This window comes from Lithobates pipiens, unplaced genomic scaffold (genome assembly GCF_037356315.1).
Source record: "Lithobates pipiens isolate NorthernLeopardFrog02 unplaced genomic scaffold, aLitPip1_a1.2 Scaffold_24, whole genome shotgun sequence".
In the NCBI taxonomy this organism is placed as follows: Eukaryota; Metazoa; Chordata; class Amphibia; order Anura; family Ranidae; genus Lithobates; species Lithobates pipiens.
In genome coordinates this window covers 5,462,634-5,487,386 of record NW_027507786.1, presented here as the reverse complement: position 1 = coordinate 5,487,386, position 24,753 = coordinate 5,462,634, and the positions used below count along the sequence as shown (strand labels likewise).

Below are 24,753 nucleotides of genomic sequence, written 5' to 3'. Positions count from 1 at the left end.
CAGCAGTGACCCTTGTCCTCTCTCCTGCCAGCAGTGACCCCTGTCCTCTCTCCTGTAACAGTGACCCTTGTCCTCTCTCCTGCCAAAGGTGACCCCTGTCCTCTCTCCTGCCAGCAGTGACCCTTGTCCTCTTTACTTCCAGCGGTGACCCTTGTCCTCTCTCCTGCTAGCGGTGACCCTTATGCTCTGCCCTGCCAGAGGTGACCCATGTTCTCTGCCCTGCCAGAGGTGACCCCTATTCTCTGCCCTGCCAGATGTGACCCCTGTCCTCTCACCTGCCAGTAGTGACCCCTGTCCTATTCCCTGCCAGCAGTGCCCCTGTCCTCTGCCCTGCCAGAGATAACATCCATCTTCTGCCCTGCCAGCAGTGCCTCCGTCTTCTCTCCTACCAGCTATGACCCCTGTCCTGTCTCCTGCCAGCGGTGCCTTTGTCCTCTGCCCTGCCATAAGTGACTCCTGTCCTTTTTACTGCCCTGCTGACCCCTGTACCTTGCCCTTCTGACCCCATGATGTTTTTTATTGCGCCCCTATATCAGACAAGCTTGATCCCGCCTGGTTTATATATCTCAAAATAGCAAAGTTGCACCACAGCACATATGCTGGAGACTTCAGTCTCCAAATATTAACTCATTAATGCCTGTGTACAAGTGTAGCTGCTGCATCCCAATTGACATGAATGGGACTGCCTGCACATATAGGCATGGAATTCCGGTGAAATGCCATATGGGCAAACACGGCACCACACCAACGTATGCTATAGTGCACCCGTGCGAACAAGGCCTTAGCAGCTAATAGGCATCTCAGGCTCTATTAAAGCATGTCTGAATCCAAAAACATAAAGGAAATATATTGCAGCTTACCAGTCCTTAGATGTGGTGCCTGCATTCGTTTTCTCTTTTTCAGGTTCCCTTCGTTTATTTAAGTTAGCGTGAGTCTGCTAGTAGCTCAATTCTTATCCATGGGTGACAATTCTCTCTTGCTGGACTATAAACAACTGCCTCTCTCCTCTTTTCCATTACATGATGAGGCGTTTTTTATTTTTAGTTTACATAAGCTACACTATATTGCCAAAAGTATTGGGACACCTGCCTTTACACGCACATGAAATTGAATGGCATCCCAGTCTTAGTCCGTAGGGTTCAATATTGAGTTGGCTCCGCCCTTTGCAGCTATAACAGCTTCAACTCTTCTGGGAAGGCCGTCCACAAGGTTTAGGAGTGTGTCTATTGGAATTTTTAACCATTCTTCAAAAAGGGCATTTGTGAGGTCAGACACTGATGTTGGGCGAGAAGGCCTGGCTCGCAGTCTCCACTCAAATTCATCTCAAAGGTGTTCTATAGGGTTTAGGTCAGGGCTCTGTGCAGGCCAGTCAAGTTCCTCCATCCCAAACTCGCTCATCCATGTCTTTATGAACCTTGATTTTTTTTTAAAGAAACGGTGTAAAAAAAAAAATTATATATATATAATTAAAAAAATGTAAAGCTCCCCTGTTACCCCTGTGCTTGTGCATAAAGGTGAACGCATGCATTGTTCCCACATGCATATGTAAACAACGATCGCACAACACAACTGAGGTATCGCTACAAACAACACTGAGACCAATAATCCTGGCACTAGACCTCCTCTGTAGCTCTGTCACCTATGGCGACAAACCATATCCAATTTTAAAGCGTGACATGCTAGGTATTTATTTTTATATTTTATCAAAAAATTGGTTATAATATATGTCTGTGTGCATTGAAATTCAAAAAAGTATATTTTTTTCCCAAAAAAATTGTATTAAAAAAAAAGTGCTGTACAAATAACATGTGACAAAATATTGAAGACCCCACCATTTTATTCTCTAGGGCCTCTGTTAAAAATATATACTGTAATGTTTGGGTGTTCTAATTATTTTCCAGCAAAAAAAATAAAAAAAAGGGGGAGGGCGGTAGGGAACTCTATGAGTAGTCACAAGGGTCTCTTTTGCTCAAGTAACTATGAACATTTCTCTGCACAATCTTTATTGATCGTCTGTTTTATGTCATTACAGAGCCACCTACAAATCTTCCTGCAATAATAACACCCACTCTAACTTTGGTTATAATTTTAGCCACAAGTTTATATTTGTATTTCATGAAATGTAAGTACCATTCTTATATTTTTAAAGGAAAACTTTAATGGTATTGTGTCAGTTTTCTATTAAAGTGGAACTAAAGTTGTATTTTAAACATATGGCTGACAGGCAGGGTATTTATGACAGAACAGACCCTATTGGTCTCTTCTGACATAAATGCATCCTTCTACCTGTCAGCTGTCACATTCACTGAGCCGCGGATGCGCAGCTCAGCGAACATTTACGGCCCCGATCGGCCCCTGATCCGTGCCGTGGTGATGTGACTCCCGTGCGCATGGCGTCATCGCAGCCTGGCCTATCAAGTGGTCGAAGGCACGGGAACCCAGAAGGAAGACAGGGAGAATATGAAAGCGTTGGGGGCCTGCTGGATCTGTCTCAGCACTGCGCTGGAGGACACCATAGGACAGGTAAGTCTGCCATAATGTACTAATATGCTGTGCATACTACCCTGTTTCCCCTGAAAATAAGACCTAGCGTGATTGTCGGACTGCAATATAAGCCCTACCCCCCAAATCAGCCCTAGTTAAAGTCCTTGTAGGTCTTATTTTCAGGGTAGGGTTTATTTTCAGGGAAACAGGGTAGGGCTTATATTGCAGCCATCACCGACAATCATGCTAGGTCTTTTTTTGGGGGGAAACAGAGTAGTACAGTTGTGCTCATAAGTTTACATACCCTGGCAGAATTTATGATTTCTTGGCCATTTTTCAGAGAATATGAATGATAACACAAAAACTTTTCTTTCACTCATGGTTGGTGTTTGGCTGAAGCCATTTATTATCAGTGAACTGTGTTTACTCTTTTTAAATCATAATCATAACAGAAACTACCCAAATGACCCTGATCAAAAGTTTTCATACCCCAGTTCTTAATACCGTGTATTGCCCCCTTTAACACCAATGACAGCTTGAAGTCTTTTGTGGTATTTGTGGATGAGGCTCTTTATCTTCTCAGATGGTAAAGCTGCCCATTCCTCTTGGCAGAAGCCTCCAGTTCCTGTAAATTCTTGGGCTGTCTTGCATGAACGGCACGTTTGAGATCTCCCCAGAGGGGCTCAATGATATTGAGGTCAGGAGACTGAGATGGCCACTCCAGAACCTTCACTTTATTCTGCTGTAGCCAATGACAGGTGGACTTGGCCTTGTGTTCTGGATCATTGTCATGTTGGAATGTCCAAGTACGTCCCATGCGCAGCTTCCTGGCTGATGAATGCAAATGTTTTTGGTAAAATTAAATCACAATAAGCGTATATTGATTGGTTTGTGCAAAATGTATAGCATCTACACAATAGGGGATAGATTTATTACATTTTTATTATTATTATTTTTTTTTTTTTTAGTAATGGCAGTAATCAGCGCTTTCTAGCAGGACTGCGACTTTGCGGCGGACAGATTGGAAACTTTTGACACTTTTTTGGGACCATTGACATTTATACAACGATCAGTGCTAAAAAAATGCACTGATTACTGTATAAATGGCACTGGCAGGGAAGGGGTTAACACCAGGGGGCGATCAAAGGGTTAAATGTTCCCTGGGAGGTGTTTCTAACTGTGGGGGGAGGGGACTGAGTGGGAGTAGAGAGAGATCGCTGTTCCTGATCACTAGGAACAGCAGATCTCTCTCTACTTCCCTGACATAACGGGGATCTGTTTTGTACAGCTATGGCGATTCGCACAGGAGAACCAACCTGCCACTGTTTAATGACAGTGGCTGGTTGGCAAGCAGTTAAAAAGCGGCGGCCCATACACAAGGGGCTCAGGGGCACTGCCCCCCTAATCTCTATGTGCCGGCCCCTAATCTCCATAGGGTCGCCGGAAGCATAGCATTTTACGAGGGTTTTTTAATTTTTTTGTGAAGCACATGATTAGATGTGACTGAGGCTCTAATTGGCTTCTAAAAGGTAGGGCTCGGAGGGCAGAGCACTGTGCCCTGAGCCCACCCTTGTGACAATAGCGAATAAACATTCGCTATTGTCTTCCTGCTTCTCCCGGCCAATCAGGACAGGAAGTGGGTTCTGAGACCGGATTGGTCTGAGGAGAAGCGACCGGATTGGCCGGGAGGTGAAGTGACTGGATTGGCCGAGAGGAGAAGCCGGGGAAGCTTCTGAAGCCACCTGCGGGCTTGCGAGCGGGGTAGGTGGGTGCCACCCTCATACAAAAAATGGAGCACCAGCCGCCACTGCATTTAAACCATGCTCAATTGGCACAGAGTGTGCCAAGAAAATCTCCCTTACACCATTACACCCCCACCACCAGCCTGAACCGGTGATACAAGGCGGGATGGATCCATGCTTTCATGTTGTTTACACCAAATTCTGATCCCACCACCTGAATGTCGCAGCTGAAATCATCATCAGACCAGGCAACGTTTTCCAATATTCTATTGTCCAATTTTGGTGAGTCTGTGCAAATTTTATCCTCAGTTTCCTGTTCTTAGCTGAAAGAAGTAGCACCCAGTGTGGTCCTCTGCTACTGTAGCCCATCTGCTTCAAGGTTGGATGTGTTGTGTGTTCAGAGATGGTATTCTGCATACCTTGATTGTAACGAGTGGTTATTTGAGTTACTGTTGCTTTTCTATCATCTGGAACCAGTCTGCCCATTCTCCTCTGACATCAACAAGGCATTTTCCTCCACACAACTGCCGCTCACTGGATATTTTCGCTTTTTCCCACCATTCTCTGTAAACCCGAGAGATAATTGTGTGTGAAAATCCCAGTAGATCAGCAGTTGTTGAAATAATCAGACCAGCCCGTCTATGACCAACAACCATGCCACATTCAAAGTTGCTTAAATCCCCTTTCTTCCTCATCCTGATGCTCAGTTTGAACTTCAGAAAGTCGTCTTCAGCACGTCTAGATGCCTTAATGCACTGAGCTGCTGCTTTATGATTGGCTGATTAGCAATTTGTGTTACCAAGCAATTGAATAGGTAAACCTAATAAAGTGACCGATGAGTATGATAAATTAACCTCTTCAGACCCCAGCTAGAAATTTCCAGCCCACCTGGCTGCCTTGAAGAGTATCCCAAAGCAAGTGATTCCAGAGCAGCAATGTCCCAGAGAGAACAGGTTGGGCATGGCACCTAGCAGCCCACTCCCTTGTAGACCCCGGGGGTGTCCTCACACTGTCCTTGTCCTGCAGCTGAAGGTGAAACTGCTTTCAGGCCTTTCGCTGGGCTTGTTCCTTTCCTGGTTCACAGGTTGTCTTTCCCTGGTGGGCTGCAGGGCGGTGGCGTTCCTCCTTCAGCTTTCTTCTGTCTTTTAACCTCCAGCCTAGAGGAAGAACTCCCCTTCTCCCCTTCCGGGCCACACACAGCAGCACTTCAACACTCCATCTTCCACCCCACTCCCCTGCTGGCCAGACTCCTCAAAATGTATGGGCTGGTTTATCCATCCTGCCTGGGGATTAGCCGTATTTCCATAAATATTCAGATCAGAGCCTTCTGGCCATCGCCCACTAGCTTCTAGAAACTTCTCCTGACTTGTAAACCCTCTGACTCACACCCAGGCTTCTAACAGGCCTCTATCTACACTACCCAACTATGTTCACAAGAGGGCACTACATCAGCATTACATATATCGAACGTTATGTACGTGACCCTTTGGTGGTATCATGGGCTGCAGTCCCCTCCCCCCCCCCCAGAACCAATGGTCATAGGTTTTGTGCTTTAGACTTACAGTTCTTACTTAGGCTCTTACTAATTTCTCATTTTCTCCTCTTGCAGTACCACCGAAGATTTTGGACATTGCTGGAATAGATAATCTGATTCATGGGAAGAGCGCCAATCTATCCTGGATGGTGTCAGGCTTTAAACCAAGAAACATTGAGATAAATGTCTATCTGGAGAGAGGTGATCAACGGCGAAAAATTGGTTCCTGGAAATACCCGACACCACCAGACCAGAATTATGATGCTGTAGATAACCAAAAGAAAGGGGAAGAAATCGAGCTCCTTAGACAAGAAGAAAGAATACAACCTATAAAACTAAATCGTTCTTTCATTATCTGTACTTTTCTTTGTTCTATAAGTATAACTCCGGACAAAAGGGAAGATAAAGGGGCTGAACTTGTCATAGAAGTAATACACTCGTCTCTGAAAACTCCTCTCACTAAACGCCGGAAACTGAACATCAAAGGAGGTAAGTTAGAGAGATATATAACTGTATAAAAATTGGAAAAGATTGCCTGCATGTATGTGATAGGACACTCCGTGATAGGAAATCCCTCCCAACAGGGACATATAGAAACACAACTCACATTTGGAAGAAGGATGAGAACTTACATTAGGACAAGATTTTTATTTTTTACTGTCTGTATCTTATTTTCCCAAAGACAACTCCCCCCTATTTTTTTACCCTTGGTTGCTTGGAAATAAAAGTGGAAGTGCAAATAAACCAAAATAATCTTTCCGTTGCAGCCTGGAATGAAGACAGACATGGTTTTTGTTTTATCCAGTAGTATTAACTAGTTCAACTTATGTAGCAAGGTCCCGGGCCTCTTTGGTCTAATGAGAACCTCCAGAGTCAAAGGCAGCTGACATCCTTCTGTCTGTAGGGGGTTGTGAAGCATGGTGGGTGCAGAGTTGTTAAAGTTATTGGGCACCACAAACTTCTTGAATGCAAACGAAAGTTTATTCCTCTTAAACTTTTTGGGGGAGAGAGGGGTTAGGGCCAGGACACCCTTAGATAGTTGCAAGATTAATTCGCAGACTCCGAGACTTCAATAAGAAGACAGCCATGCAGGGAAAGGCATCCAGCAAGACGCCACATCCACTTGTGCAGGAATGCTGTCTCCTATGGCAATAGTCTATAAAGAGGAAGTAAACCCTGATGGGTTTACTTCCTCTTTCATTCCCTGCAAAGGCAAAGCATAATGCATCGCATAGTAGCCCATTATGTGTCACTTACCTGACACAGGAGCCAGCGATGTCACCGCTGTCCCCTGTAGTCCGGCACATCCATCTTTTCGGTGGGGTCTCGCAGCTCCGCCGCTGTCATTCGTTCTTGGAAATGCCGCGCTCAGTGCGCCTGCGCGCCGTAGACAGCGGTGCCTGTCTTCAGGCAAATATCTCCTAAACCGTATAGGTTTAGGAGATATTTCTTGGACCTACAGGTAAGCCTTGATCTAGGCTCACCTGTAGGTCAAAGTGGTTTGTAAGGGTTTACAGCCACTTTAACAGTTCCTAACACAAAGTGTAACAGTTCTCTCACTTTCACTACAATCGCTCCTTGTAGTTCTTCAGCTCGCTGAGCTCCTGCTGCTTACTGAACACAGGAGGTCATCTGCTTGACATGGGCACCATTCACAGAACAGTTTGTGACATCACCACCCCACCTGTCCGCCTGGTCTAAACAGAGGACGCTTTGCATTCATTAGGAAAAATACAAAGCATTCTCTGAATGGCAGCCATGCGGAGTGGGCAATCCCATGTGGTCACTATGTAGCAGAGGACCTGCTGCCACAGGACCTGGAAGACAGAACCGGAATTCACTGTAGTAGTGGTGTGACTGTTACAGTGATTCTCCACTTCCAAAGCAGTCCCTTAGGTCTGACCAGTGGCGGCTTGTGCCAAACGAATGCCAGCCACCTCCCCCCTCTGGACAGACGATCGCTGCAAGCAAACCTCCCGGGTTACGAATTTACGAACAATCGCCACAAAATAAAAACCCAGGCGGGAGATGAACGGCGGATGGGGGAAGGTGGCGATTGCCACAAACACACCCCTCCACTCCATGGGAGATAAACAGCAGACGGCAAGCACCAGAGACCCCCGGACTGTGGCAGAGACTAACCTTAAGAGCCAGTTCACACAAGCAAGCCCGGATTGGCCATAGGGCAAACCGGGCACTTGCCCGGTGGGCCGCGGCCGCCGGGGCCGCCAGGCAGCAAGTCTTTGCGGGGCTTGAGCTGGTGCCGTTCATCCAGCCTCTCCTTGGCCGCCCGGCTGCTTAGCCATCGGCGCCGAGGTGGGGAGCTAGATGAGAATCCTTCGGCCTCTGCGTGGCTGCGCGGCCGCCTGTATAGGTCAGCCGTCGGTGCTGGGAGGAGGAGCCAGAGGAGACACCTTGGAGTCGGGGAAAATGTGAGTTCAGCCCCCCCCTGTAAACTGCAAAGGAGGAGGGGTGGGGGCGGCTGCATATAGAAGAATAATTCTCTCCATCTTCCTCCTGCAGTAGCGGAATGCCTGCAAGAGGTAGAGGAGAAGCATTCAGAGACTGGGGGAGGAAGATGGAGAGAATTATTCTTCTATATGCCGCCCCCACCGCTCTTCATATCCTGCTTCTCTGCTGCTCCCCCCCTGGGCACTCCACGGCACCCATACTCTCTGCCATCCCGTGCTCTCCACCTCCCCCCATGTTCTCCATGGCACTCATACTCTCTGCCACCCCCCCATATTCTCCACCCCCCATACTCTCCACCCCCCCATGCTCTCTGCCACCCCCATGCTCTCCACCCCCCCATGCTCTCCACCCCCCCCATGCTCTCTGCCACCCCCCATACTCTCCACCTCCCCCCATACTCTCCACCCCCCCATGCTCTCCACCCCCCCATGCTCTCCGCCACCCCCATACTCTCCACCTCCCCCCCATACTCTCCACCTCCCCCCCATGCTCTCTGCCACCCCCCATGCTCTCTGCCATCCCCCTCATGCAATGGAACCGTTCTAATCGGAGCAACTCAAGTCGCTCCGACTTAGAAAAAGGTTCCTGTATGACTTTTGGGGCGACTTGCATTGACTTCTATACAGAATCCCGGTCGCCTGAGACAGTCGCGCTGCAAGTCGTGCTGCCTCAGTGTGAACGGGCTCTTAGGAGGCAGGGGGAATAAAGAGCCAGCCCATTCTCCTCTCCGTTCTCCCCTTGGCTGAACAGGAATTGTCTTAAGACTCCCTGGCCAATCAGGTCTCAGGAGCTGCTTCCTGATTGGCCGGAATCAGGAAGACAATAGCAAATATTCATTCGCTATTGTTACACAAGTGCACTGCGCCCCGAGTCCACCCTTTTTGAAGCCTATTAGAGCCTCTGGTGCTTTCTAAAAAAAAAAAAGAAAAAGAAAAGCTCATTGGAATCCATGCCTTCAGCATGTAGATTAAGGGGCTGGACACATGCATGGGGAGGGGGTGCGTAGCCCTGGCCTGCGCCCTACATTAAGGGCCGCCACTGGATCTGGCACATGCATACTTATAATGCTCCATACAGAATGTAATTATGCAATACAATCCTTACCTAGAATTCATCTTTAAAATGAGTACATAATGACCCCGTTATGGTCACTTTATCCTCCAGAGAGCATCATTTCCCCCCTGAGTCTCAACTATGGAATAAGGTGTTAAATTCCTGCAATGCACTGAGAGCTTTATTTGATGTAACCCAGCACATTAATCAGTGCATTGTTTGGTCACAAACACAATGGGGTTGATTTACTAAAGGCAAATAGACTGTGCATTTTGCAAGTGCAGATACTCCAGAGCTCAGTAAATGAAGTAAAGCTTCACTTTGCAAAGAATACCCAATCACATGCAAGAAAAAAACAAAACTGTATTTTGCTTGCACACGATTGGATGATGGAAGTCAGCAGAGCTTCTGCTCATTTACTAAGCTTTGGAGCAACTGATTTAACAGAGTGCAACTGCACTTTGGAAAGTGCAAAGTCTATTTGCTTTTAGTAATCAACCCCAATATGAGAGGGTCCTGAGCACTGTGGAAGAATATGATTTGCTCTGGGCTGAAATTCTTGAATATTCATAAGACTGTTTCTGATAACTGGCGTTGCATGCTTTATTGTGAATTGTGTCTTATACGTTTCTTTTCTTCCTTTTTATAGATTATTTCTCAGCTCGCATTCTGGCCCCACAATGTCTAAAACACGGGGAAGAGGTGACTCTGACTTGTAATATCACTAAATGTGATCCAGAACCTTTACTGATTACTTGGCTGAAAGGGGAACAAGTTATATATAAAGATGGAAATATACAAGACACAAGATATACACATAGAGAAATCATAGATGTACCACACGAGGGTAATGTGCTCAAGTCCTCCAGCTCTTTGACGTTCAGAGCGAAGGTTAAAGAGGATGACGGCGTGAAGTACACCTGCAAGGTCTCCTACCCTGCAATAAAAAAAATCTTAAAGCCCTGCCATGAGACATTCATTACAGGTAAGAAGCGGAGTCAGTAAATATCTATTTATGAAGACCTTTTGTTATCACAAATGGAAATCTTCTATGTGGCTTCTTTACAACTGATTAGTAACCGAACCTCCACTATTTAGGAAAAATGGGATCTATGTGTAAGACAGTGGCAGCTGGTGCTCAAGTTTTTTGGGGGGGTGCAAACAAACTGAAAAATTCAGAAAAAAACACCATCAATTGCAGCCTGACTGTAACATAAATAGCAACCACTGTGCCATCAAATGCAGCCACTGTGCCCATCAGTTGCTGCTACTGTGCCCATCAAATGCAGCCACTGTGCCATCAAATGCAGCCACTGTGCCCATCAATTGCCACCACTGTACCCATCAATTGCTCCCACTGTGCCCCATCAAATGCAGCCACTGTGCCCCATAAAATGCAGCCATTGTGCCCATCAATTGCCGCCACTGTGCCCATCAAACGCAGCCACTGTGCCATCAAAATGCAGTCACTGTGCCATCAAACGCAGACACTGTGCCCATCAATTGCTGCCACTGTACCCATCAATTGCTCCCACTGTGCCACATCAAACGCAGCCACTGAGCCAGATCAAATGCTGCCAGTGTGCCCCCCTGCCAGCCTGCCATCTGCACTTAAGTGTCTCGGTGGGACTGCTCCTCGATGTCTTCTCTTGTCCTCTCTTCCCATCCTCTGCTATGATTGAAAGCCTGGCGTCCAATCACTGCGCCTGTCTCATTTCAGCCATTCAGGTGACGGGTAACACACCCGAGCACCTCATTGGCAGAGAGGCAGTTTAGTGTTAGAAAAGTGAATGACTATTCGCTTTCCTAACACAGCTGAGTGACCTGCGAGTGCCCAACATGGCGCTCCCAGGTCACCTTTTCTGACGGCTATTAGAATCTATGGCTCTAATCAGGTGCTTCAAAACCACCCCCCGCTGCTGTATTTCAGACGCCCTGTGCCAGAAAAGGGGCTGGGAGCCTAAATAGGGGGTGACAGCGGTGGCAATAGATTCATGCAATGTATGAATCTATCAATTGGTGCTAGAGGGGGTGGCAGAAGAGAGGAGGCGGCGCCCGTAATGCACGGGCTGCCGCTGGTGTAAGAACTTCTGTCTTCACACAAGAGGAGTCTTGTAAATTCAAAAGGGATCCTTGGTTAGCATACATTGTACCTTGTTCTGTCCTTGATTTTTTTTCTCTTTTAAGTGTATCCTAGGCCAAAACTTTTTAAATTCGTTATTGATAAGGTATAGGAGGGTTGGAATCTCTGTTTTTCTTTTTTTTTCTTTTTTTTTGGATGGCTCAACTGGGGAAATTCACTCACTTTATTTGTCCTGGTTATCATTGTCTCTGTTGAGGTGATGGGAAATACAAAATGTTAAAATGGTCATCAAGACAGAACTAGAGAGGGTGATTTCCTAACACTTCCTGTTGTGTTTACAGGAAATCTTCTCAATGAATCCGCACCGCACAGAGTGATTAGGGTGTTCCCGGGCACATCTAGCACACTCCCTGCGCACACCTATGGTTTTTGCTTTGGATATATTTTACAATTATATCAGTACTTGTGGAACAGAAGGGAGTAAATACAATGCCCGAAGTTGTATTATTTCTTCAACGCTAACAGTCCCTGGATGGATGCTAACAAAGCAGGGGTTCCTATGTTTTCTCTGCACTGTGTATGAGACTAGAAAAAGACCATTGAATGTGCAAGTTCGGCTCCAGTATCCTCAGCTCTGTTGTCCCTCAGAAAACAGCATGGGGTAGGTCTTCAATAGATCAGCAGCTCCCTTTCCAGCTCAGAGGATATAGCCCTCAAGGTCTAGGCTTACTCCCATGATCCCACCGCTTAAGACCCTTCTTAACTGTTGCAAACAAGGGATTGACTTTAAATAATATAACCAATATTACAGTTCTGACACAGTGCTATGGATAACTCAATAGTTACTGGCAGGTCATAGGACAAAGGAAACTCCAGAGCAACGGCGAAATCAGAAAAAGCATAAACTGGAAACTCATACAGATTTAATCATACTCCAGGGAACACATCTCCACAGTTCGCAAATAGTGAAAAGCTGATTAATAGTTTATCACAGAGTGTAGTTCTGAGCAGAGCCAATTATTATTACTACAGGTATGGTATAAGCATAGTTACAGCTTACCTGTGGGATCCCTGTGTAAGCTGGAAATCACTGCAGTCGGCACCACTACTCTGGTGATCAGGAGGAGGAGATTGTTCGCTTGACACAGGCACTATTCATAGAATGCTTTGCATGTTCTCAGTAAATACAAAACATTCTCTGATTGAACGAGAAGATGAGGGTGACACAACTGCTCGCCTCGCCACCTTAGTCAATTGGAGAACACTTTGCATCAATTGAGCATGGCGCATGTGCTGAGCGAACCACCTCCTGTGTTCACTTTTCTTTAGGTCAGCCACTCAGCTCGGGACCAGAAGCTGGTGGAGATCACTGTAGATGTGGTATCTATAATGCCCCGTACACACGAGAGGAATTAAGTCTGACAGACCTCCAAAGGAGTTCCGCCGGAGTTCCGCTGGAGTTCCGACGGAGTTCTGGCGGACTTTTCGACCGAACGGACTTGACCACACACCATCACACCAAACTCCGACGGAGTCGAACGTGATGACGTACGACTGGATTCGACGTAGGAAGTTCATAGACAGTAGCCAATAGCTGCCCTAGCGTCGGTTTTAGTCCGTCGGAGTAGCACACACACGAGCGGATTTTTCAAAGGGGACCGGGTCCGGCGGAGTTCCGTCGGGAAAATTTAAAGCATGCTTCATTTCTAAAGTCCGTCAGACTTTAGCTTCGCTAAAGTCCGTTGCAGCCCACACACGATCGGATAGTCCGCCGGACTCAGTCCGTCGGAGTTTGGATGTCGAAAAGTCCGCTCGTGTGTACGGGGCATTACAGTGATTTCCAGCTAATATAGTTATCCCACAGATATTGTATATGCATCATTACATTAATCCAAGCAGGGCTAACGTAACTATGTAAAAATATAATATAAAATATAATATAAAAAGAATTTTTCTTTAATGCCATTCTGCAATCTATATGCTGCAACTTTCCTCACACCAGTGGGCGATGTGTAAAAACAGTAAAGCACAGAGTACCTACTAAAAACCCTTCCAAATGTTCTGTTTTATATTTTCAGCTCAGCCTGTTGTGGAACAGATCACCTCTGAAAATGTTGGTCAGCAGATGAAGCTTTCCTGCAGAGTCCACTCCTTCCACCCAAAGACTATAGAGATTAAATGGTTCAAGGAGAGAGATGAGTTACCTACAACGGACCCTGAATTCAATTTAGATGATGACGGTCTGTACAGCACTTCGTCCATTCTGATGTATGTCCCAGAGATGGAGGACAATGGAAAAACATTGAGGTGTCAAGTTGACCACCAGAGTCTCCCAAATGCAGAAATTCGTGAATGGAAATTGGAAGAGCAGAGTAAGTAGAGCAGGACAGAAGTTGCATGGGAAGGGGGTGGGATGGCAAATTTCATGTTATTGGGACTTTAATGTTGCCGCTCCGTTCAGCTGTAGGGTCCCTCGGAAATAGCCAGAAATTCTAGCTATGTAGGAACATATGACTTCCTTCCTCTACTCTCAATAATACAGTCCTCTGGCTTGAGCAGTCAATCACCATGTCCAAACATTGTTAGAAAGTGGCGGGGAAAAGGTTATCATTAAACTTCTGTAATTATCATGTATCTTGTTAGAGGTGAAAAATGATGAGAGGGCTTCTCTTACATTGCTGCTCTAAAAGTACCTGAAATGGAGGATACGGGGTAAAAGGGCACAGAGGGGAACCACTGTTGAATGTCCCATCTGCAGATGATGAATTCTGATAGAAGCTCTGGTGTAGCTTGATTGTGAGATGCTCAGAAAGATTAGGATGTCACTAAAGAGCAGAGTGGTCACCACAGAGGTACAGACTGGCACAGCAGCTGGCAGGAACACACAAAAAGCTGAAAGCAAATTCAAAAACAAAAGTTGGCAACTGTCAAGGCAAGCAGGATAGGAAGTAGTCATGGCCCGAAGGCTGGCTGAGGTGACAGCAGGGAATCAGCAGAGACAAGCCATAATCAGGAACTAGCTGGGTCAGCAACAGAAAGGCAAGGTAAAAGTAGGTCCAAGTGCAGACCTTTGCCTGCATGTTAAAGCGTACACATGAGTGTGCCATCTTCTGTTGCTATCCTGACAGTACGCATGGTAAAGGAGTGACAGGGAACTTACACAGAAATTGGAGTTATGTCTCCAAGAAGGGAAAAGTGCAGTGTGGGAATGCTACGAAAGTGACTATCTGTATGTGGTGGGCTGGCCTATAACAAAAGCCTTTCACTTTGCTCCTAATGGTACTTATTATGTCAGCTAAAACATAGTAATCAAATGTAGGCTTGAAACTTTGATCTTCAGAAGGCAGTGTGTTTAATACTGTAGTTTATAGATACAATTATAGTGATAAAAAAATGTATTAACTAAATATATATATATTTTTTTCCATTTAAACATTATACTAAATAAATGACTTCTATGTCCTTTATAAAAAAAATACAATTATTTAGGAACAAAAGGTTAATCTCTTTAGGTTTCACAGGCAGGCCATACACAAGTGGATTGGGTGGCTTCTCACCATTCTCCTGTTTTAATTGAACAATCAAAGGAGATGAATACTTTACCAGACCAGGTACCACTAGCAGGCTTCAGGCCTCCTTATGTGACAGTATCCAGAATGAGTACTAACAGTTTCAAACAGATTTCACAACACCAAATCCATATATCACGCCATGTTCCAGCTTCTTTCCTGGCTGAGCCAGCTATATATTCACTTACTTAGGTATAGACCACAGACAGGCAGATAAATACAGACAGCTCCAGATCTGTAAAACAGCCTTTGCCCAGCTCTGGATATTCTACTGTCCTCTCTCTCCCTAGGCTCAACCCTCTAGGGAAAAGGTTGTAGAGGGGCCCCTGGCAAAAAGTTGCCCGCTAAAGGAGACCTACTTCTCCAGCAGGCAGTGACTCTATTGCCTCTGGCAGAATTTTTACCATGACTAGTGTAGTCTGAATGTTCCCCTTATACTATTCCTTATCTATTAGAAACGAGACCACACCATAGGTTGGAGTAAACTGGCCACAACAGCCTTTATTAAACATAACTCAAAATTACTCCAATAACTTGTAAATATGAAAATATATAAATATATAAATATATATATAAATATATAAATATAAATAACTTTATTAACATTAAACCACATTTAAATTAACATTAACTGCCCATTCTGGTGATCTCTGACGGTGACCACACTTAAGCCAATACCCAATCACTGCGGTACACCTGACCAACTTCCCAAAGGCCTCCACCTGTGACCGGTCGGAGACAACTTCCGCCAGTGAACATAACCGTATTCCCTCCAACGTTCAGGAATACCCAGAGGGGCCGATCGTTAGATGAGCCCCCCACACCCTCAGATCCCTTCTGAGTACCTGTCTACCGTCAGAAACCACCAGAAAACACACCGCCAACACGAAAAACTTTCAGCTGCCGTGACAACCGATGAAACCTGCAAAAGAAGAAAAAGACCAGCAACAAAACACCACAAAACAAACACATAACAATAGGGCGGGAGGGTGGGAAAAACTGCCTCCTCTGTGTCACACTGGGCTCCGAATGATTCCTTAAAGCCACACCTCTCCCTTTTATGTGACCCCTCCCCTACACTGAACTTGTTTCCTGCAAACCTTTTCCTGAACTCCACCCATAAAGCTTAACCCTCTGTGTCCCTCATCCACACTGTCATGTCCAGCACTCCTTATATCATTGCATTCATAATTCGTGCTTCTCTTGACTAGTGTAGTCTGAATGTTCCCCTTATACTATTCCTTATCTATTAGAAACGAGACCACACCATAGGTTGGAGTAAACTGGCCACAACAGCCTTTATTAAACATAACTCAAAATTACTCCAATAACTTGTAAATATGAAAATATATAAATATATAAATATATATATAAATATATAAATATAAATAACTTTATTAACATTAAACCACATTTAAATTAACATTAACTGCCCATTCTGGTGATCTCTGACGGTGACCACACTTAAGCCAATACCCAATCACTGCGGTACACCTGACCAACTTCCCAAAGGCCTCCACCTGTGACCGGTCGGAGACAACTTCCGCCAGTGAACATAACCGTATTCCCTCCAACGTTCAGGAATACCCAGAGGGGCCGATCGTTAGATGAGCCCCCCACACCCTCAGATCCCTTCTGAGTACCTGTCTACCGTCAGAAACCACCAGAAAACACACCGCCACAGCCCGAAAGGGTGACCCCCTCAACCTTGAGGGCCGCCCCACACCCGAAGAGCTTTCTGTATGCCCTCCTGTAAGCCAAAGGACCAGAGGTCAATCCCCACATCCGATAGATGAACGCCATCCCGCCTAAGATAAAGCCCTACATTCACCTCCAATTCCCTGTGTCTTACCACAATGCCCCCGTTCTGCACTACAAACCGCCCAACAACCTTATTAACCCTAATCCTGGTTTTCTCAAGGCTGGCTAAAGACCTGGCCCCCCGCCACACCGTTCTGGCCACAATGTCTGACCACACCAAAATGGTGCCCGGGAAAAGGACTCGCATGCGCAACACATCAGCCTTGATATCCGCCAAAATGTCCTTCACTTTTCGAACTCCCAGGTCATTGCCCCCCGCATGAACGACCAGCACATCCGGGGGCCTATCCCTCAAAGCGAAACGCTCCACCTCCCTCATGACACGCTCCCACCTCATGCCCGGGAAACCCAACCACATCACCCTAGCTACCTCCCTGGGGATACCTAATTGCCTGCCTGCTGGTAGAGAATCACCTCTCCTGGCCCCCCAGCAGACGTACGAATGCCCCAGGATCCAAACGAGGCGTTGAGAACCTCCATCTGGAATGAAAACAAGAGAAATAACACAACAACCAAAGGAATGTTACAAGCACAGTCCTCCCCCCCATAAATCCCACAGCAAACAACCCCCAGCCGCACCATCCTTACCCCAGTAGCAACTGCGGCCGGACATAGGACCGGAACCTCCGGGACTCCCATCTACCAATCCGGCGAACCACCGCCTCCTCCAGCCCACATCGAGCCGCCTCCGTGGCCGCCCCAATCCGAAAAGAGTGGGACGCGTAGTCCCGCTCATCCAAACCCACCGCCCTCAGGCATTGCCGAAAGACCGACACAAACTGAAAACGGGATAGAAAAGAGCCCTCCTCGTGCACCAAAAAGGGGCCCGCCCTCCCAGGCCGCACCGCCCGGAAAGCCCGTACCGCCGCCACCGGGCACACTACCGAGCCCGGCAGGGCGAGCAGCGTAATCGCCACTCCCTTGCCCCGTTGATCAGTCTTAGACCTACGCAACCGTATACTCACCCGATCCGCAACCACCTGCACGTCCTGATCCAACAGACCCCCAGCCACCCGTTTTGAGCGACACACCAACTCCCCAATCCTAAAAGCCCCATAAAACGCCAGCGAAAACGCTGCCGTAAACAGGACGGTCTCGTAAGCAGACGAGCAAACGTCCACCAGCCGAGAACAAATTGCCACCAGATTGTCAAATGACACCGGCCGGCGCGCATCCCTACCCTTCCAATCCCTCCTGTACCCCTTCAACGTTTGCCTCACCCAAAAATCCTTCGTCCCGTCCGGCTCCCCCCACAGTTTGAACAAAAAGGCCAACCCCGCCAGCTTCCGCTCAATAGATGCGGGAGACAGGCCCGTCTCAATGTTCCGGGCAACCCAGTACAATACCACCCAGCGCCGGTCGGAGCCCCGACCAGCCACTCCAACCTCCCGCAGGAACGCCCACCATTCCGCCCACACTCTAGAGTAAGCGGACCATGTAGCCTCACTCAACGACCTTTTTAACCAACCTGCGGCGATTCCAAGGGAAGTTCCCACATCCACCCGGGGCATGGCGCCCCCGACTCCTCCGCTCCCGGCGCCAGCTGCCGGAACTTGTCCCACTGAAAACGAGAGAGCGAGTCAGCCAAAGAATTCTCCACCCCAGGTATGTGCACAGCATAAACGTAAACATTGAGCCGCAAACATCGAAAGACCAGGTGTCGCAGCAGCCGGATGACCGGGGGGGAAGAAGCAGTCATCCGATTGAGGACCTGGACCACCCCCATGTTATCGCAATTGATGCGCAACTTCAAATTACGAAACTCCGCCCCCCATAACTCCAATGCCACCACTATCGGGAACAATTCTAGCAAAACCAAATTGCCCAACAACCCCGCAACCTCCCATGAGCGTGGCCAAGGTTCCGCACTCCACCGACCCCGGAAAAATGCCCCATAACCCGTTGAGCCAGCCGCGTCAGTAACCAACTCCACATCGAAGTTGCTCACTGGCCCCGACATCCACATAGCCCGCCCATTATACGACTCCAAAAATTCATGCCAAGCCCGCAGGTCCTCCCGGTGTTCCCTTCGCAAACGCACGAAGTGGGTAGGGGCGGTTACCCCGGCAGTGGCCCCCGACAGCCGTCGGCAGAACACACGGCCCATAGGGATGATCCGGCAAGCGAAATTCAGCTTGCCCAACAGGGACTGCAGGGCCCGAAGCTGAACCTTCGGCCGGCCCTGCATGCCTGCCAACTCCGCCTGCAGATCCCGTAATTTATTCTCTGGCAATCGACACTCCATTGCCACAGAATCAATCACGATTCCCAGAAAACTCAATTCCGTCACCGGGCCCTCCGTCTTATCCCCCGCCAACGGCACCCCGAACCTGCCCGCAATGTGCTGCAACGTGGACAGAAGAATCGCACACACACTGGAGGCAGGCGGGCCCACGCACAGAAAATCATCCAAATAGTGGATGACCGACTCCAGGCCCGAAACATCTCTCACCACCCATTCCAAGAATGAACTAAAAGCTTCAAAATAGGCGCATGAAATGGAACAACCCATGGGCAGGCACAAGTCCACATAAAACTTGCCCCGCCAATGGCATCCCAACAGCCGGAAGCTGTCCGGGTGGACCGGCAGAAGGCGAAACGCCGATTCCACATCCGCCTTGGCCATGAGAGCCCCACGACCATACCGCCTGACCCACCGTACCGCCGCGTCAAAAGAAGTGTAGGAAACCGTACACGCCTCCGGGTCAATGAAATCATTGACCGACCCCCCTTTCGGAAAAGACAGGTGATGAATCAAGCGAAACTTCCCCGGCTCCTTCTTAGGAACTACACCCAACGGGGAGACCACCAGGTCCCCCCACGGCTGCACTTCGAAAGGGCCACCCATCCGGCCCAGCGCCACCTCTTTACCCAATTTTTCATCCACAACCCCCGGGTGATCTAAAGCCGATCGCAAATTCCTGGCCAACGGCGGCACCCCTCCCAAAGAACAGGGAATCCTAAAACCGTCCCGAAAACCCAGAATTAACCCACGCGCCGCCGCACCATCCGGATACCTATTTAGGAAAGGAAGCATCCTTCCCAGGTTCACCGGCGTCATCCCTTTTGTGACCGGCGGCACTGGCACGCTGACCTTTTTTGAAACAGCGAGACAGGGGGTGGGTGCCGCCGCACCCGGAGCACTCATGCTTGAAGCGGCACGCGCCTCCGAATTTACAAGCCCCTTCATTAAAGGGCCAGCACACCCCCCACTTCTTTCCGGCCGGCAGTCCCGAGGAAGACGCACTCCCGGCCCCCCCCTGAAGAAACGGAGTGGGGGCCCGCGGAGCAGACATAAGCCTCATCCAGAGGCTTATGTCCTTGTGATCCCACCGCAGGTCAGCCCGCACTGCCTTACGCTGACGAAACTGCTCATCATAGCGCAGCCAAGCCAGCCCTCCATACACTCGGTGAGCCTCCCCAATCGCGTCCAGGTAACAAAATAACGCCGAGCAATGCTCGGGGTTCTTTTCCCCTATCACGCTAGCCAATATAGCGAACGCCTGAAGCCAATTTGCAAATGTGCGCGGGATCAGCCGATACCTACGTTTTTCCTCGTCGTCCTTCTTGGAACTGTCCGGCTTAACCCTGTCCAAATTAAATTTCTCGAGGGGGAGCAAGGAGAAAATCTCCACATACTCACCCTTGCCGATCTTGTCCCGCACCTCCTGCTTCAAATGCGCCCCCAATGGGCCTTCGAAACAAACATAGACTTCGCACCGGGCAGCATCCGCGATCCTAACCAGGTCAGACCGCGCCCCCGGGTCCGCGGGCACCGGGGGGACCCCCGGGCCCACAGCCCCCGCATCCGTGCTCCCCGACACCGCGGCAGGCGGTGCATCCCGCGCAGGAATGACCTCCGCCCCCCCGGCCCCCCCCACAGTACCCATCCAGGGGGCCACCTGAGGCGACCCGGAGCCCCCAGCAAACTTACCAACCAGGGCCTGCAGCCCCCCCAACAGCTCCTGCAACTGACCTGACGGCCCCCCCGGGGCCACAGGCCCCGCCCCCTGCGCTGAACCTGCCGCAACCCCCCCCACTACATCCCGGGATCCCGTGGGCACCGCACCCCCCTGCGCCACCCCCATCAGATCCCGCAAGGCATCCGCCAGCAATGTAGACTCCCGCAACTTACCCGGGCCCCCAGGGGCCTCGGCGACCGGTACCGGTCCGGGTGTAGAAAAGGACCCCTCCTCCTCCTGGGACAGCTCGCTCTCCGAACCGACCTCTCCAACGCGCACCGGGGACGCGGCAATCCCCCTGTGCTCCGCGCGGTCCATCCGGTCCCTGCGATCCGGGACTGCAGGCAATGTCCTCCTCCCCCCGCCGCCCCCGGCATGCCGGCGTCTAAAACCAGCCCTGCCAGGCACCTTGGCAGCCTTCTGCGACCCACCCTCCCCCCCCTCCGGCATGCGACCCCCCCGGAGCGCCCCCCTCCCCCCCACCGCGCGGATGCTGGCCCCAGACCCAGCCTGCCGCAGATCCCCCGCCACGTGCACCCCCCCCCCTTGGCCTGCCGACCCAGAGCCATCCACACTCCCCCCCACCTCCACCGGGCCCCGTGCGGTCCCGGCGCCATTTGCATGCGGCCGTGAAGCCCCGCCCCCCTCCGTTCGGCGGCGTAACGACCGCCCGGACCGGGGGGAGCCGATAACCTGTCGTTTTGCCGGGGGGACCGATCGGTCCACCCCCGGGCTCCGGGAGTCACGAGGCGGCCGAGGAGTAGGCCCAGGAGAAAAACGCGCCGGAGGCCGAGACCTCCGCGCGCGCAGTGGAACCTCACCTGTCCCGCCGCCGTCCACATCGCCGTCCGTCAGGTCACCCACACGTTCCCGCAGCCAGTCCGCACCGTGCACCTCCGCCGCCCGTCGCAGCCGCGCGAAGAGTCCCTCGAGGTCCGCCATAGCAGAGGAGCAGCGAAAAAACTGCCTCCTCTGTGTCACACTGGGCTCCGAATGATTCCTTAAAGCCACACCTCTCCCTTTTATGTGACCCCTCCCCTACACTGAACTTGTTTCCTGCAAACCTTTTCCTGAACTCCACCCATAAAGCTTAACCCTCTGTGTCCCTCATCCACACTGTCATGTCCAGCACTCCTTATATCATTGCATTCATAATCCGTGCTTCTCTTTCAACACGTTTGTGTTGGATGCCTGCTCACTAACTGTGGTTCCTTCAAATGGCCCATACATATCTACTGTGTACTGTAGTGATGTAGTAACCAGAGAGAGGAACCAAGGTGTATGGCAAGTAATGCAGGTATCTTGACATATCCAAAAGTTTCTACCTGAAGCATACAGGACTTGATCTACTAAATAGGATGTTTACAATGTGAGGTCATTTTGCTCAGAGCTTAGTGAATGCGGTGAAATTTCATTTTGCAAAGGATACCCAATCATGTGCAATGAAAATTAAAAAAAAATAGCATTTTGTTTGCACATGATTGGAAAATGGCAATCAGCAAAGCTTCACCACATCCAACTTCCCTTGCAAAGAGAACAGCCTATTTACCTGTAGTAAATCAACCCCAGAGAAATACACCCTTTAAACACAAGCTCCTCTGGTTGGCTATTGGGAGCAAAGAAAATACCCACTACTTCCCTGTATCCCATAGGGGTGTGCACATGGTGTGCAGCACAGATTCCCATACTGCCCTGGTGCCCCCCCCTTCCCCCCACTGTGCTGCTGGCTTCCCTCCTCTCCCACCCCACCGGCTGTTGCTGCGGGGATGTTTTAGGATGAGTGGGGGAAGGGGCTGGTAAAGATGTAATTTATCAACCCTTCCCTATCTGAATGAACATGGCGAGTGATCAGTAAAGTGTGTTTTAGCTTTGGAGTGCTGCACACCCTAATGCAATAGGCTGCGCACACCTATGCTGTATCCAATACACTCTCCCCACTTTCAAGTGACAGGATTGGTGCTTGGTGATTGGCTGCTAAGTTCTGTGCACACTCCAGGTTGCAACTTGGACTAGGGCTCCTTCTCTTTGCTGCAGGTGGTTGAACAGAGTGGAGGGGAAACTAAAGGAAAGGGAGCCTGTACAGCTGGTGGGGCCACTATTTAAAGTGAGGCTGGTGTTTTGCTCTGCAACTGATATAATACCTAAACTTTGTTTTTGTTTTTCCTCCCAGGAACAAATGGCATTGAAAACTGAAAGAGGTAAAAAAAACAGTGGGCAAATTCTAGTGGTGAGAGATGGCCACATGCCACTAATAGACAATGTCTCAGGAAGCTTTTCGTAGAACAAATTCTTTTTTTATGAAGAGATTTTTTTATTTTGTAAAAGTCTTCATCGCTGGGGCTCTAAAATAGCAGCTTCTTAAAAAGTTACTTCTTGGTTTGTCCTGGAGGAACCATACTCAAACCTCGCCAGGAAGAAGCCTATAATCTTGCTGCCTAGGCACTGGACTCCGCATTAATTGCTTACCTAGGCATGTGATGCAAAACATTGATTTACCTGTGCTCTACAGATCCAGTATTGTTGCCCACCTGTCTCGCAAAGCTGTTTCTCTGAAGGCCTCCTAGGGGGTAGACTGCTCAGAGGGGGGAATTTTAATCTTGATCCTGCCTGTCACTCTCCAGCCTGTATACACTGTGGAGGGTACAGGGTGCATTTCAGACCACTGCTGCAACAAGTCAGGATATTACCCTAGAGCAGGCATCACTAAATGGCGGACCACGGTCCAGGTCCAGACCGAGTCAATGTCCCATCTGGACTGCCACAGTTGTACCACTTAGGAGCTGGTTCTTCCCCACTAGCCATCACTGCTGTCATTCTCACAGCAGAGCTGACAGCGGGAGGCAGGACGGTTCTGGACAGAGGGCAGAAGCTGTCCAAGTTAACTTTTCAAGATAACAAGTAGGTGATTTGATGCTATGGTGCAGAAACAATCTCCAGCTTGTTAACATGAAAAGTTGTGCAGCTCCCACCTTCCATCCAGATCTGCTCTTCCTTCCGCCCTCTGTGTACCTGTGTAAGGTAGGATAGTGAAGAGAGGGAGGTGATGTGAAGGGGGGCTGAGGACACTATTGTGAAGGATGTAGTGGGCGTGGGAAGGGGGCTGAGGACACTATTGTGAAGGATGTAGGGGGGTGGGAAGGGGGGCTGAGGACACTATTGTGAAGGATGGGGGGGTTGATATGAAGGGGTGCTGAAGACATTACTATGAAAGGTAAGGGTGATGTGGCGGGGGCTGGAAACAGTATTGTGAAGGGGAGTGTTGGCAGAATGGGGGCTGAGAACACAGCAGTGAAGGAAGAGGGGAGTGAAGTGAAGGGGGGCTGAGGACACTTTATTGAAAGAGGGCCAAGAACACTGTAGTGAAAGGGGGATTGTGATGAGCAGGGACAACTGAGGACACTGATGTAAGAATGGGTTTGCGACATATGAGGAAAGGGGAGGCTGTGAAGTCTATGAGCCATCGGGCAAACTTGTGATTTGGACCTCTGCTAGAAGAAAATTTTACTGACCGGACCTCCATTCATTTTAATTCAATGCTCGTGCTCTAGAGGGAGCCTGATGGGTGCTTTCACATAGTTCCAGTCGCACCATCACAGGGGTTAACTCAAGAGCCTTTGCCCTCAGTTCCTCTATGACTGAAAACCAGTAGTAAGAATGGAGTTCTGGACGTTTTCTATTTGATGGTTTAAAGAAGTAGGTAGGGAATATGAAAGTGGATTTCATTAGAAAGAAAGTGGACAGAATGTTGTAGAATTATTAATGAGTGGCCCTCGCAGAACAAAAGTGCCTTGATGGATGTGAGACAAGAAAAGGCTGAGGATATTTTGATTAATGTGTCCAGTCCATGGCAGAGACAGTAAATGGGGATGTGACTGAATAGTAACTTTACTGCCATAAAGAAATAAGGATTTGGATGGGCTTTGCTAAGAGAAGTGTGCAGCAGCATTGAAGCCCAGAGAGAGGAGAGAAGAGACAATACAACAAACTTGATGCTTTTATAGCCCAAGATGAGGAGCAAATGTTTATGCTCATC

The 24,753-nt window shown here is 49.0% G+C and overlaps 1 protein-coding gene across 1 annotated transcript in view; it reads left to right on the top strand.

Annotated features, from left to right (window-relative positions):
• The window catches only part of LOC143929634 (uncharacterized), a 42,888-nt gene extending 19,032 nt beyond the window's left edge, over positions 1-23,856 (top strand). Inside the window, exons 4-8 of the mRNA XM_077453545.1 lie at positions 2,033-2,122; positions 5,836-6,249; positions 9,935-10,270; positions 13,447-13,740; positions 22,891-23,856. Of these exons, the coding sequence (XP_077309671.1) occupies positions 2,033-2,122; positions 5,836-6,249; positions 9,935-10,270; positions 13,447-13,740; positions 22,891-22,913 (1,157 nt within the window). The 3' untranslated portion in view covers positions 22,914-23,856. The remainder of the gene's footprint in view (positions 1-2,032; positions 2,123-5,835; positions 6,250-9,934; positions 10,271-13,446; positions 13,741-22,890) is intronic.
• The last annotated feature ends 897 nt before the right edge of the window (positions 23,857-24,753 follow it).